The sequence below is a fragment of the Saimiri boliviensis genome, chromosome 9 (assembly GCF_048565385.1).
Source record: "Saimiri boliviensis isolate mSaiBol1 chromosome 9, mSaiBol1.pri, whole genome shotgun sequence".
Lineage (NCBI taxonomy): Eukaryota > Metazoa > Chordata > Mammalia > Primates > Cebidae > Saimiri > Saimiri boliviensis.
The window spans coordinates 15,473,768-15,489,073 of NC_133457.1; the positions used below are offsets into that span (position 1 = coordinate 15,473,768).

The 15,306-nt window shown below is 35.7% G+C and overlaps 1 protein-coding gene across 9 annotated transcripts in view; it reads left to right on the forward strand.

Annotated features, from left to right (window-relative positions):
- The window catches only part of MED12L (mediator complex subunit 12L), a 361,238-nt gene that overhangs the window by 317,494 nt on the left and 28,438 nt on the right, over positions 1-15,306 (forward strand). For 6 of the 9 annotated variants that reach the window (XR_012519124.1, XM_074405491.1, XM_074405492.1 and 3 more), the window contains 3 exons: positions 272-428; positions 4,878-5,089; positions 13,378-13,428. Coding sequence is in view for 8 of the 9 variants with exons in the window: in XM_074405491.1 (XP_074261592.1) it covers positions 272-428; positions 4,878-5,089; positions 13,378-13,428 (420 nt within the window). In the remaining variant the exon portion in view is untranslated. The remainder of the gene's footprint in view (positions 1-271; positions 429-4,877; positions 5,090-13,377; positions 13,429-15,306) is intronic. The other 3 variants (XM_074405495.1, XM_039480199.2, XM_074405494.1) reach the window with 1 other exon arrangement.

Below are 15,306 nucleotides of genomic sequence, written 5' to 3' on the forward strand. Positions count from 1 at the left end.
ACACTTGGAGTTTTTTGAAATAGAATTAAGAGATCCTTTTTCGTCTCTGCCCTCTGCAAACCAAGTACTTTTTAAGTCAAGGAAAAGTTTAACACGGATGAATATTTTCCAGGGCATTTATTAACGCTCTTCCTTCCATCTTCTCCTTTAGAAAAAACAGCTTTGTACATTGGGATAGGTAGTATCTCAGACAGCTTACTGAAGTTATTTGCATTAATTAGCTGTGTGATATGTGGAGTTAAGTAACTTTTAAAAAAATTTTATGTTGAAGGAGTATCCGCAGAGCAACATATACCGAGTGCCTCCTAATTACTCGCCCATCTCCTCCCAAATGATGCACCATCCACAGTCCACCTTGTGGGGTTACAACCTTGTGGGCCAGCCCCAGCAGCCTGGCTTTTTCCTTCAGAATCAATCTCTTACTCCAGGTATGTGACAAGAAAGCACAGATTACTCAGGGATGAGAAAGAGCGTGTGGTTCTCTTTGCTTTTAACCTGAAACCTCCACAAAACTTGGACATTTCAGGAACTAAGTGCTCAGCTGACATTTCTGTAATTCCCTTCACACAGATTTTTTTTTTTTCCTAAAATAAGGTTAAATTACCAGTTTATGTATTGATTTTGGGACTTTCATTCAGTGTTAAAGGAAATTAGCTACTGATTAAAACTAAGCTATAAGATATAAAAGTTGATAAAGATTTTGTGTTGTAAAATTTGTATTTTTTGGTCAGCTATAATTCTTACTAGCACAGTGTTGCACAGTCTCTTTTATTGTTCCTAATTATCATGGCAACTAAGAAAATTGGTTCAGCAAGATTTAGATAACAAGGAAAACTACCATAGTAAATGTTCCTGAATTTAGTATTGCTATGGTTTGAGCCCAAGTAGATTTCTCGTCCCAAATCAAGATTGTCTAAATGAAGACATCTCTTAATTAGGAATGAATTCAGTTTTCTTTCTGTATGAAACATTGCATGTTTAAGCATATTTAAATTATTTGAAATCTGTTAGCATTGTTAAGATGTGCCATTTTAACAAATAATTTTTTTAAATTGTGATTTTTATTATAACTTGAATGTGACATTTGGAGGTCTGTGGAAGAAAATGTTTTATTTGTGGCTTATAGCAGGGGAAAATCCTATTTTATCTTCTAAATTAGTGGTTAAAGGAACTGGTCTGATAGTTAAGAGTTTTAGGTTCAAATCTGGTTCTGCCACTCTCTTGCTATATAATATTGGCCAAATCTTAATTTTTCTGTGCCTCATTTTCATCATCTGTAAAATGAATATGCTAGTATCTATTCCCATAGGGTGGGGGATTCAGTTATTTCTTCAAGATTGTATGAGCTTCATGATATACTGGACCCCGTTTTGGATGCTAGGATATTACAGTGAATAAAATATGCATAATACCTACTTTTTAAAAGATGAAATATAAAGTTTATGTTACACACACATACATATGTAAGATTTAAAAGTAAATTTTACTAATTATCTAGCCTTTTGAAGGTAGCCTGACCCCAGACATGTTCAATAAGTGATCTTCACACGTTCCTAGCTCAGGGCATTTGCACTTGCTGGCCCCTGTCCTACGGTGCTCTCCCTCAGATATCTACATGACGTCCTGCCTGTCTCCACTGGGCTTGGTCACAGATTACTTTCTCACTGAGACCTTCGCTAACCACCCTGTCTTAAACTGTAAACCCACACCCCTTCCCTTTACCCTCTGTTTCTCTCTTTTTTCTGTTTCTCTGTTGCAGGGATGTCCAATCTTTTGGCTTCTTTGGGCCACATTGGAAGAAGAATTGTCTTGGGCCACACATAAAATACACTAAAAATAGGTGATGAACGACAAACAAACAAAAAAAGCACAAAACTCATCATGTTTTAAGAATGTTTACGAATTTTTGTTGGGCTGCATTCAAAGTCACCCTGGGCCACATGCAGCCCACAGGCCCTGAGTTGGACAAGCTTGCTCTACAGCATCAGACTTGCTTGTATCTTTACTTTCTTATTGATTTATTATCTTACCAGAATATAAGCCTCATGGCAGATATTTTTTTCTGTTATGTGCACTGCAGTATCACCAGAAATTAGAAGAACCTCTGGCTTTATAGTAGACCCTTAAGAATAGATTGTTGAGTGAATGAATGTAGACTGCAAAGAGCAAACTAGACTCAGTGTGGAAAAGAATAATGCAATCATCTTTTTAAACTTCCTCTTTTTAATCCCAAGGTCCTTGTGAATTTTTGGCTGTTTTAAACTTTGGAGATCTAGAACTTTCTTTGTAGATACTGACACACAAGGACTGTCTGTGAATTGAAAGCTAACTACTTTATAAAAGCACATAATCTCTCCCTGTAGAATACTATAGAAAGGTTTTTATAAATTGAGGAACTTTAGGTATGAGATGGCATTTAAAAAATACATTTTGGGCTGGGCACAGTAGTTCATGCCTGTAATCCCAGCACTTTGGGAGGTCGAAGCGGGCAGATCACCTGAGGTCAGGAGTTCAAGACCAGCCTGGCCAATGGTGAAGCCCCCTATCTACTAAAAATGCGAAAACAAAATTAGCCAGGCATTACTGTGGGTGTCTGAAATCCCAGCTTCTTGGGAGGCTAAGGGAGAATCACTTGAACCTGGGAGGTGAAGGTTGCTTGAGCCGAAATCATGTCGTTGTACTCCAGCCTGGGTGACAGAGTGAGACTCCATCTCAAAAAAAAAAAAAAAGTAAAAATTAATAAATTAATTTGGAAAAAAATTATTATTGAGAATTTTAAATGAGTGAATTTATTTTCATTTAAAAAAGCATCATCTAAAGTTGCAGAACAGTATGTACAGCATGACAGCATGATTCCATCCATATACGTTTTAAATGCAGAACAGTCCCCCTCTATTACTCACATACAAATACATAGGTATCTTTCCTAATCTTTCTTATATATACACAGCAGTATGATAAAGTTATAAGAAAATGCATAGGATAATAAACTCCAAATTCAGAATAGCATTTGGTAGGAGTAAGTGAGGAAAGTAATTAGGTATACAAAGAGCTTCAGCCGTATTTTGTTTCATTAGTTTCTCAGAGGTACAAGATCATAGAGTTAGGAAAATTTTTAAAAAGTAGATTATATTTTAATCTTTAAAGAGAATTTTTCCTTTCTATGAATGAGTCTGTTTTTACATACTAATATATGTAATTTTTAACACATAATATATGTTCTGATTGTTGCTTCAACAAAAGTTACCCTGCCATGTGTTACTTAGATTGATCTTTCGTTTTTGCAAATGTTCGTCAAATGCTGCTGAATAACTTTGTAAATAAAAGAAAATGACTGAGACAAATCTCAGTCATTTTAGAGGTTTATTGTGCCAAGGTTGAGGACATGCCTGGGAAAAAGGAACACAATTATCACAGGAATAGCTGTGCTTTTTCCACAGAGGGTTTGGGGACTTGAGTATTTGAAGGGGAAAGAGTAGCCAGTAGGAGAAAGAAGAAAGAAAAGGAAGGGGAAAGTAGATAAAAGGAGTAAGCAGTTTCATTCTTTGGAGGCTTTGATCAGCATTCCCTGAATCTACATTGTACAGCAGGTTAAAGGTTTAGTTATGGTGGTGAATCTGCATTTTAACATAAGATTAAGTAAACATAGAGTAGAGGAAGAGGTCAAATACGTGTTTGTCTCTGTTAAGTGGAGGGAAGACATCTAGTTCTGTCCTGCTTCCCCACACTGCCCCCATCCCACCATAAAGATAAACTGTTATTTTTAGGGTAAATCTCTTGGAGACCATGAGGAATTTCCTTGTGAGCAAATAATGAGGGAGGTCCCCTGGGGAGGTATGTAGCCTTCTGTCTTTCAGCTATCTATTTAGGAAACAAAATGAGAGATTGTTTTGCATGACTCAGTTCCCAACATTGACTTTTACCTTTGTCACAGTGAGTTTGGCGTCTCAACATTTTTAGTTTCCTTTCACAACTTCATAAATTGTATTGCTGATTGTCATACTGAGTCTTTAAAAAAAATGTGGGTTTGTCAAAAATGAAAACAGCTTTATAATGTTTGTTTTCATCATACAGCTTGCTTTATACAAAAGATGAAACAACATTTGTGAGGGGCTTATGTAGAGGTTTTTTTCATTTATATGTATCAAAGACTGTTTTTGGCAAATGAAGAATTGACATTTATTGTGAAGGCAGCAAATGTTGACCTTTTTATCCCTAACTTTTAAAGGCATATGACAAATTAAATATACAAATATGTTAAGGCTTCCTGTGGTTTCTTTAGCATCAATATAATAGTTGTTTGTTTGATTTTTAGCCTTCAAAAAACATGTGTTCTGTCATTACCGTTATGGTATTTGAAGTTTGCAAGCATTTCAAGATTTTAAAGTATTGTCATGCTCTGCTACAAAACAGACGTTTTCCTTTTGCCCTGGTGAAAAGGCGTCAATGACATGAGCTTCAGATTTGATGAAAAGTACGAAAGGACTTATATGGATGGCTTAAGAACTTGGCAAAATGCATCACAAAGGCAATGTGTTTTATACAAGTAATATGTTCCTGAGGGCCTTGCCTAATTTAAAACCCATGTAATTATGAAATTATGCCAACAACTGTGTGTTTTACTCATTTCAATTTATGAACTGAAGACCTCCATGAAGTTACGTCAAAGTAGTATAATTCACTCCTACATCACTCCTGCATCTTTTGTAAATTACTCAGTAGGCCTTCAATGTTTGTGGCAAGTGGGACAGTGCATTGTTTTCCACTTTGCTCATAAAGTGAGACTTAGAAGGTGAAAACTTCCGTGTTTCGATAAAATACGAAGACCTGTTACATTAACATAGTTAGAAAGCCTTTCCTTTTGGTTGCTTTCATAGGTGGCTCCAGGTTGGACCCTGCAGGCTCCTTTGTCCCAACCAACACCAAACAAGCTCTGTCCAACATGCTACAGCGACGCTCAGGTGCCATGATGCAGCCGCCTTCTCTTCATGCAATCACATCACAGCAGCAGTTGATACAGATGAAGCTTCTCCAGCAGCAGCAGCAACAGCGGCTTCTCAGGCAAGCCCAGACTCGGCCTTTCCAACAGGTTTGTCCAGACCCAGCAATGGAGTCCTTTGCATTTCATTACCTCCGCTAGCTTGGGATGAGTTTGGGGTATGTGGCATATTCTTCCTGTGTTCATATCCCTATATCTTTGTGTGAGTGCAGATGTCTCTCTCTCTCTCTCTGTTACAGGCTTATAAATACCTCTGTTGTATTTTACTGTTATCATTGATCAAATAAGAATTTGGTATGTCTTAGGTTTATTAAAAGCATGCCTCAAAACAAAAAGAAGGGCTGATAACTTTCTGGTTAATTAGAAGAGGCAGGCCTTTTATCCTTGAGGTGACCTTCTCTGAGTGCTCATTTTCTATTATAATTACCACCATATTCTGTACTACCTTTACCTCTTGTTTCAGATATTATTTTTAAACTTATTACTGTGAGGGAGCCCTGATGTTTCTTAGGTTTTCTCCGATAGTGCCCTGCCTTTACTCTTTAAGTGTATATTTAATAAAGCCTAGAGCAGATAATACATTATAAACAACAGTCAGGATCTGAATGCATACAATTTAATTTTTGATTTTTATTTCTATTTTTGTGCCCTGTAACCCAATTTTCTTTATAAAAGACAGTAATCATGTTTAAGAAAACATCAGCATTTAGTATAAACTCCTGAAAACCTATGCGTCTTTATAAATACATTAAAGTGTAAGGTGAGAATGGAGATTTCTTTTTCTGGTTTCTGTATAGTTGTATTTTCTAGCTTTTCTGAAATGGTTATGCACTATTTTAGATAATAATAGCTAACACGAATGGAGCACTTACTATATGCCAAAACATTTCTAGGCATTTTAAATGTATTAGCTATCTTAGATCCCAGGGTAACTCTATGAATAAGGTACTTTCCTGATCCTCAAATGGAAATAGTCAATCTATAAGGGTATCCTGCTCTGAGAAAAACCACAGTGTTTTCAACATAGCAAGAAATTCAAATGCTTTAAAAAATATTCTTTGTCTTTTGGATAACTTTCTAGGCATATCTCCATTGCGTAACTTACAGCAGTCCTGCGTTTGGGCCACTTAGTGATTTTGGTGTGTGGTGATGGTGAGATTAGTCATTCATTCTTAAAAATGGTTCTTTTTTTTACCTAAATTATAAGGACAAGAGAGAAGAAACTAATTGAACTGTGTGATAATGCAGGCAACAGTCATCACGTACTTGTCTCTCCCTGACCTCTAGCAATTGCTTTAGCTCCCTGAGTGTCAGAAAAGATGGGCCTAAGCTGCTGTTTGTGCATAAATGACGAAAACATTGATTAAAATATCAAATTAATTTGCCTAAATAAGCAACATGTTTGGAGCCATTTAAAACCACATTGGGATTTTTAGCTCTTTTTGGGAATGAGCAAAAATAGAATTATACTATTGCTTCAGATCATTTTTGAGTTAAAAAATTTCACTAGCAGTTTAAAAACCGTCCCACAAGAATGAATTTAGCCTTCTTTTAAAGTGATAAAGCCTAGGGCCAGATGCGGTAGCTTATGCCTATAATCCTAGCACTTTGGGAGGCTGAGGTGGGTGGATCACTTGAGGCAAGGAGTTCAAGATCAGCCTAGCCAACATGGTAAAACCTTGCCTCTACTTAAAAAGAAAAAAAAAAAAAATACAAAAAATTAGTCAAGCATGGTGGAGCATGCCTGTAGTCCCAGCTACTTTGGAGGCTGAGGCAGGGGAATCGCTCGAACCCGGGAGGTGGAGGTTGCAGTGTGCTGGGATCACACCACTGCACTCCAGCCTGGGCTACAGAGTGAGACATCATCTCAAGAAAAATAAATAAATTAAGTAAGTAAAGTAAAACTTGCCACTTTATTTTTTCATATCTACTTTTTTATCACAAGGCCTAGTTTTTCCTATTTATAGCCCACTTTCAAACTGTTACTGCCAAATTTACCTTTGAATTACTGTTAAGTGGTTCCTAGCATTGAGGGAAAGCCCACTGGATCATTTATGGGTAAAATATACCTGTCCTTAAAAGGTTCACTTCCCGATAGAAGCCATGACAAAGCATTTCAGCAAGGATTTAAATGAATAATCGACATGTAACCAAAGATATCCTTGCATATTTGGAGAAGTGTACCCAGGTGACACTATCGCTTTGCTTTCTCCTACCTTGAAAGTACCTGGCTCTGTACTTCTGTACCACCTGTTGTTGCACTGCTTGTACCAATGGGAATTAATTGTTAGTTCATTCTTTTTCTGATTCTTTTGTGCTAATTCCATCACAGTGCTGGATTTTTTCTTTATTCTTCTGTTTTTAAACTTTTAAGACCAGAAATGCCTTCTTCAAATAGTAAAAGCTCAACTGCGTAACTGTGATTGTACAGTATTCAACTCCTTGTCTCAGACTCAATTCAGATTGTTTTTAAGTGTTGAAACTTAACTTTGGAGTCTCTGAAGGGCTTTCACAAGTAGGATATGTCTTTTTCTCTCTTATCTTTCTTCAAGTGTTAGATAATTGAGGAAAATAGTATTCTTAAGGGAAGATAAATGCATACATTATACAGTCACAGGTACAGTGATCCTGTAATACATGGAGCTAATGCAGATTGTTTTTAAGTGTTGAAACTTAACTTTGGAGTCTCTGAAGGGCTTTCACAAGTAGGATATGTCTTTTTCTCTCTTATCTTTCTTCAAGTGTTAGATAATTGAGGAAAATAGTATTCTTAAGGGAAGATAAATGCATACATTATACAGTCACAGGTACAGTGATCCTGTAATACATGGAGCTAATGAGATTTGCATGTAACATCTGCCATAGTACATCTACTTAGGAGGGTCTGAGGAAATGTTAGTGCCTTTCTTCTCTCTTAGTAGATCATGTATAAACGATTAATATACCTGGAATTTAGCTAAATGCTGTGTTATGGCAGAAAAAATTTCTCCTTGTGATAATCCTTCAAAATCTAGAGACAGAATTATATGGAATGTAAACAACATTGATCAATTGTCTATGTTACTGGGCATAACTATTTGCTTTTCTAGTAAGTACTGACCGTTTCATGGTATGGCAGGAAAATTTTCTCAGGTCACTCACCTACATATGATATGAATTTCTCTAGATACGTAACAATTAGTAATATAGTTATTTTTTCATTTTTTGGTTTCTTATAGAGAAAAGTAAGTAGATATATTTTTACCCATAACCTAGTAATTTTCTTATTTCAGAGGTCCATTTTCTTAAACATAACAAACATATTAGAGAATTTCCATTTATCATAACCTTCGAAACTGATTTTGGAACTCAGCAGGTGCTTTTACAGGTTGATGAGTTTCTCCAGATTTTGGATGTGACTGCTTCCTAGGACAGTTGTCTAGTAACCCATTGGTTACCCCTTTTTCTTAGGAGGTCATACACTAGGATGTATACTATTTTGTATCATCCTTTCATCTGCTAAGCACACGGCACAAATCTGTGAGCTGTGTATCAAATAAATAATGCAAGATTTGAGCAGTGGTTTTCAGGAGGCTAAAGTTTCTTAGTAGCCTTAATTCTCAGCAGTCTGCTTTCTATCCACACACCCATCCCATAGCTTTCTTTCCCAGTGCTTCCAGAAACTGACCCTTCCAGTGATGTCTGCTATGGTTGGTTTGGAAACCTAAATGGAAAAGGTAAACATAAATTCCTGAACTCTGGTTATGTCTAAGACCTTACATAGTCCCCTTACTCTCTTCCCTTCTAGTTGGGAGAAATTGGCATATGCAGAAACCATCCGGCCTTCAATGATACATAGTGAAAACTAGAATTCCATAAATAACCCTCTAGTTCCACTGCAGAGATCATACATGAGCTTCAGTCAGTCATGGAATTTTCTGTCGTGGATTGTTTTTTATTTCTCCAGGAATGTGTTAATACAGTGTTTAACACAGTACCTAGACAACAAGTGCTAAATGGCATGGATATTAAGTATTCTTAATGAGATTATTTGATGTAATGATTGTTATAATTGAGTATATTTTCCTATAGCTTTAGTGCATATGGACATGCAGAAAGATGTTTTGGCAAGAAACCTGTTTTCATTATTCTTAGTTACAGTCTTCATCTAGGAAAGTACAGTAGTCCCATCACCCTGCTTACCCACAGGGAATATGTTCCAAGACCTTCAGTGGTTGCTGAAACTATAGAGAACCAAACCTGATATGGACCATGTTTTTTCCTATGTATAGGTAACTATATGATAAAGTTCAATTGATAAATTAGGCTCAGTAAGATAATAACAATAACTAATAGTAAAATAAAACAATTATAATAATATACTATAACAAACATGTAAATGTCGTCTTTTTCAAAATCCCTTATTGTGCTATACTCACCTGTTTTTGGCCTGTGGTTTTCTATAGGTAATTGAAACTGTGGGAAGTGAAACCACAGAGAAGTGGTGACTACCGTAAAAAACAAAATGAAACTAAATCCATTTCTGTTTCTTATCTAATGTCCTATATTTAGATGGTACTCAGGATAGTGGTTACACTGCCTTTCTGTGCCTCAGAGTATCATCTATAAAATGGAGCTAATACAAAATTGTACTTAGTTTATAGGGTAGTTGTAAAGTTAATGGTTTAGTATGTGTAAAATGGCCCTTAGAACAGCCCTTAGAGGATGGCTCATAGTAAGTGCTCAAAAAGTGTTAGCTGTCATACTTATTGTTGCTGCTTATTAGTATTTTTATGGTTTATTTGAAAAGAAATTCAATTCCCATAAAAATATTATTTTCTTAAATATGTTAAGCTTTAAAATAAAAGCATATCAAATGATTTACTTGTACAATTACATAAATTGCCATTAATAGAATTGATTTAATCCTCATTTGCTTAGTGGTCACTGATAGAACAAACTCATAAAAAGGAATGTTGTTTTCTTATCCTAATTGTCATTTTAGCTTCTTGGAGTGGTGTGTTTTTGTTCTTTAAATTCTGTGATACTTGAGAGGCTTATTCCAATTTCAGTGTTAAAAGTATCACTTTATTTTATTTTTCACATATTCTGTTAGAACTATCACAGAATATAGAATATTGATTATAATACAATATAACCAATATTTAATTATTTCACACTTAATCCTTTCTTATTATACTTGGTATTTTTCTTTTGACAGCAGGAACTTTCTTTCATCTCACCTCACCATACCCGGTACCATATCAATCATCCAGTGAAGGGGCTTACAGAAGGAATCTTAAGGAACTTTCTTTTTTCTTTTTTTTTTTTTTGAGACAGGATCTCACTTTGTTGCCCAGACTGGGGTGCAGTGACGCAAATCTCGGCTCACTGCAACCTCTGCCTCCAGTTCAAGCGGTTCTTTTGCCTCAGCCTCCCAAGTAGCTGGGGCTACAGTTACTCACCACCACGCCCAGCTAATTTTTGTATTTGTACTAGAGACAGAGTTTCACTATGTTGGCCAGGCTCATCTCCTGACCTTAGGTGATCTGCCCACCTGGGCCTCCCAAAGTGCTGGGATTACAGGCATGAGCCACTGCGCCCAGCCTTAAGGAACTTTCATGCCCCTCACAATATCAATTATCTAGAGAAGGGGCCTGCAGAAGGAATCTTAAGTTTTGACCCAGGAAAAAAACTTTATGCCTCGATTCATGGTGTTGCTTTATCCTGATTTTTCTCTTTCAATATACTAAATGATTTTATTGTTCTTTGTAATAATTCCAGACAGCATATTTTCAAGAGCCCAAAGAAGGAGAGACAGAAGATATGTTTAACTTGAATTGATTCAGACAAATTGGTTAAAAAATGGTTATAGGCTCCATCCAGGATTTTGTAAGGATTTGTCATGACAGAAAAGAGGAAGATTTCTGACAGAGGACAGAAATGTGTGCCCAGTTATAGCTAGTACATGTAGCGACTTGTAAAGAGGTTAGGTTATCTAGTATGGAGCAGGCCCCATCATTTGTGTATACAAATCAAAGAAATAGGTAATTTTAGAAAGGAAGGATGACTAAGTTAGAATCTCCCAGAGCTCTTAGTTCTTTGGCAAAATGAATCTGTGACTTCATGGGAACGGGCTCTTGGATTAAGGAGGCCTGGTTAAGTCCAGCAATTACCCTTTGTTTGGTAATTGATCTCCGACCCTAAGGATATGGTATTACCTTGGAATATGTTTATTTTATCTCTCCCTCCCACTCACTTTTTAATGGTCTATGTATTTCAAACATATAGACAAGAATAGAAAATAATGTAATGATCACTAGTGTACTACCACCTAGCTTTTTAAAATAATGTTCTTTCATAATATTCTAGATTATTTTTTAAATAAGAAAGACATTGCAAATGTGGATGAATCCTCTTGTATCTTCTTTCATTTCCCTTTCTTCCTCTAAAGTAGAAATCCCCATTATGAATTTAGTGTTTTACTTTATTATGCAGGTTTTTATGTTTTTAATATATATGCTTGCATCTATCAGCATACACATTGTACAGTATTACGCAACGATTTGCAATGTGATGTAAATGCTCTCACACATGTGTTGTATTGTTTTGCACCTTACTTTTTTGTAGCTAATATTTTAATTATTTTTACTTTGTTTCACGTAGTTATATTCATTCATTTATCCTTTTGGATGCTATTTCATTATGAATATTAATATGTTATTTATTCACTCTCCTATTGACAATCATTTAAGTTATTCAAGTTTTTTTTTTAACTGTTAACAGTGCTACAGTAAACATTCTTGTACATTTCTTCTATACATGTGGAAAGTTTTAGGATATATGCACCAGAACATGGAAATGTTGATTCAATTTTGGAAGTGCTAGTGATTCCTCTTAGAATAGTAATGAGCATTTTTCTTTTTCCACATTCTCACCAATCCTTGGTATTATCAGGCCTTATTTGTCTCAATCAGGGTAGGTGAAATGTTATTATATTGTGACATCTTAATTTGCATTTACCTGATTACCTGTGAGTTTATCCATTTTTCATAACTTTACTAGCTATTCAAGTTTTCCAAATTTCCTGATCATATCAGTATAGCATATTTCAAATTATATTCTCATTTTTAAATGGTAGGGAAAATAGTCTTGTTAAAACATACCTTGAGTATTGATAATTAATATGTTTATTCAAAGAGTGTAATTAATATACATTTCAATGACAAAAATGGACTTAGGAGAAGAAAATCACTGTAGTGGTAAAGATGTCCTAAACCCCATCATTTTGGTTTTTGGGTAGAAAGCATGTCCAGGAAGGTGAGTGCTTCACTTATTATTTATATCTGGTATTTCTCTGTTTATTTGAATGATGAGGAAGATGCTGAGTTTATATGCTAAAATAATGATTAGGCAAATATGAATAGCTAGGAGATGGTGCATGCAGCTTGATTTTTATGAGAGAGGGCAGAAGATTGGATAGAGGAGTGAGGAAATGAATCACTAATACTAGCATGGCAATTGTATCTGAAGACCTATGTACCAATGCATTGAATTACGTACCTATTCGTAAAATTGTGAGAATAGATATTATTTTCCTGGGAAATTCCTCCTATACTTTCTAATCCTCAGTATAGTAAAATGCTTTTTCTATTATTGGTGAAATTCTTTGCTTCATCTCTATCTCCAGAACTCAGTGAGCTCAGGGAAATTTTTAACATCTCAGTAATACATCCCTTGGAATTCGATTATATAAATGATTAAACAAGGGATTCGTTTAGTTGAGAAATAGCAATTTTCCCCAGGTGTTCCGTTGACTTTTCCTAAATCAGATTCTCTCTTAGTGTACAAACAGTGGTGGCGCTATAAATTTTGGTTGTCTACCATGACTGGTTGAATGTGTGGTTAACCTGATGTTCTCTTTTTACTTCGATTTACTGGGGATAGGGCTAACTACATCCTTCAATAACTGGCCTACTAACTTCTTCACTAAAAGTCTTTTCTGTTTAATGTGACCCACATGTCCTGAGCTCCCCCACTGGCTTAGGGTGGGAAGAACTCTAGCCTTCTGTTGCTCACATGGAGGTTCCAAAGTCCCTTAGTTGCAGCACATTTTGGTGTCTGATATCTCCTCTACCTTTATGTCGCCATTTAACCTCCATGTTGTTCTATTCTGTTATGTGAATATTACCATATTGTTTATCAGTGTTGCAGTCTGTAGTGAGGTTGTTTGACTCATTAATTAATAAAACCCTTATAAGGCCTATGTTTTAAAGTCTTGACTTCCTGCAACATTGTTTTAAATGAAATATTTCATATGTATTTTCGCTATCTACGTCATCAGGCTAAAAAATCTTATCTGTATTGTCTGCCATTTTCTTGCTGTCCCCTTTCTGTAGGACTTCTGTAACTCTGCTGTCTCCCTTCTGGAAGACTTTGACAACATAATGGTAACACCCCTGCTGTCATTCCTTTTTCTTTCTTTTCTATTTTTTTTAAATAAACTTTTATAGCATTGCCCTTTGAACGTCAAAATGAGAAGCAGGTTTTTCCTATAGCTGGCAAAAATTATAGTCTTCATTTCACTGTTACTCACTTGGTTTATGTTTGAGACTGTAACACAGAATCATGAATGCATTGACCATGTTTAATTTAGTGGATTTTTTTTTTTTTCTGAAAGTGCCCCTCTTTGATCGCCTCATGATTTCCATCATATACATGTATGGTGTAGAAACCAATAGACATTCATGGCCTGGGCTTGGGAGCATAGACCAGTTTGTGCACCTTCATCTCAGTCCCAATTTTGAACCTGTCTATTCCTGAGCTCTTGCTTCTCTCTGTGGTAATTTATATCATTAGTAGAGGAACGCATGGCATGCTATTCATAGGCCAATGCAAGATAATGAAACTGTGGTTATGACTCTTACCCTCTCATCACATCCCACTCACTGGCTATTCCGAAAATCTCAACAGAATGCATCATCTCTGTTTTCTTTCCAGTATCGAGAAGATTTTTTTGAGCATAGGTCTTGTGCATGCATGTCATAAGACTTCATCACTACTGCTTTGCCTGGGCTAGCTAAGAATGCATGTTTTGCATTAAATTACTTATAGGTTTCTGTATCAGGTAGCCAACCCACAACATAAACCCAAGAAGCATTAGAATAAAAAAGAGCACACATCTTAGATGTGACTGTAAGTTAACTTGTTTCAGTGCCAATTTAATGGGTAACATTATACATTGATACAAATATCCTTAACTGCATATTCAAACTTTGAAAATATTGAGGTTATTTAATACCTGGTATACAGGGATTTTCTCCAGTAGTTATTTCAGCAAAGGAAAGCTTGGAAACTTTTCTGAAAACACTCAACATTTCTTGACATTTTATGGTATTCAGGGAGCAGGTGAGGACTTAACTGAAAAACTATCAATTTCAAAAATGTTTTGGAGATAGCTTTTGTTTGCTATAGGGCATTTTTAATTATTCAGGTGATAATGTAATTCAGATAGAAAACAATTTGCATCAATCACTGGCTTTACTTTTATAAAAATATTTTTATTGACAACTATTTTGTTTACAAGTAAAGTCAAAAGAAGGTTCTGTGATTTCTTTATTAATTCAAATTAATGAAAATGTGTATTTTTGCTATCCATTTTACCACTCTTATTTTTCTATAGTATTTTGCTTTCTTAGGAAATTAATGAATGTATACTCAATCAGTTGTTATATTTGTAATTTATGGACATGCTGATATCATAAAGTTTTATTACTGTATGGGATGTTTTTGTTTTGGAATGAATCAGACTATTCTGGCAATTAGTTACTGTTCATTGATTTCCAACCAAGTTGTATTTGAGGTGAAACTTTTTTTTTTTTTTTTTGAAATGGAGTCTCACACTGTTGCCCATGCTGGAGTGCAATGACACAATCTTGGCTCACTGTAACCTCCGCCTCCCGGATTAACACGATTCTCCTGCCTCAGCCTCCTGAGTAGCTGGCATTATAGGTGCACACCACCCCACCTGGTTAATTTTTTGTATTTTTAGTTGAGACCAGGTTTCATTACATTGGCCAGACTGGTCTTGAAATCCTGACCTCTTGATCCTCCTGCATCAGCCTCCCAAAGTGCTGGGATTATAGGTGTGAGCCATCACACCTGGCCTAGGTGAAACTTTTAAAACTATCAAGCATAACTAGTCAACAAAACCTTTTATAATTACAGAATTTTCTCTCTTTGTTGTCTGCAATCAAAATAAACCAGTATGATGTGATGAACACAACTTCTGGCTCGTACCATGTGTTGTTTTAGCCTAAGGCACTCAG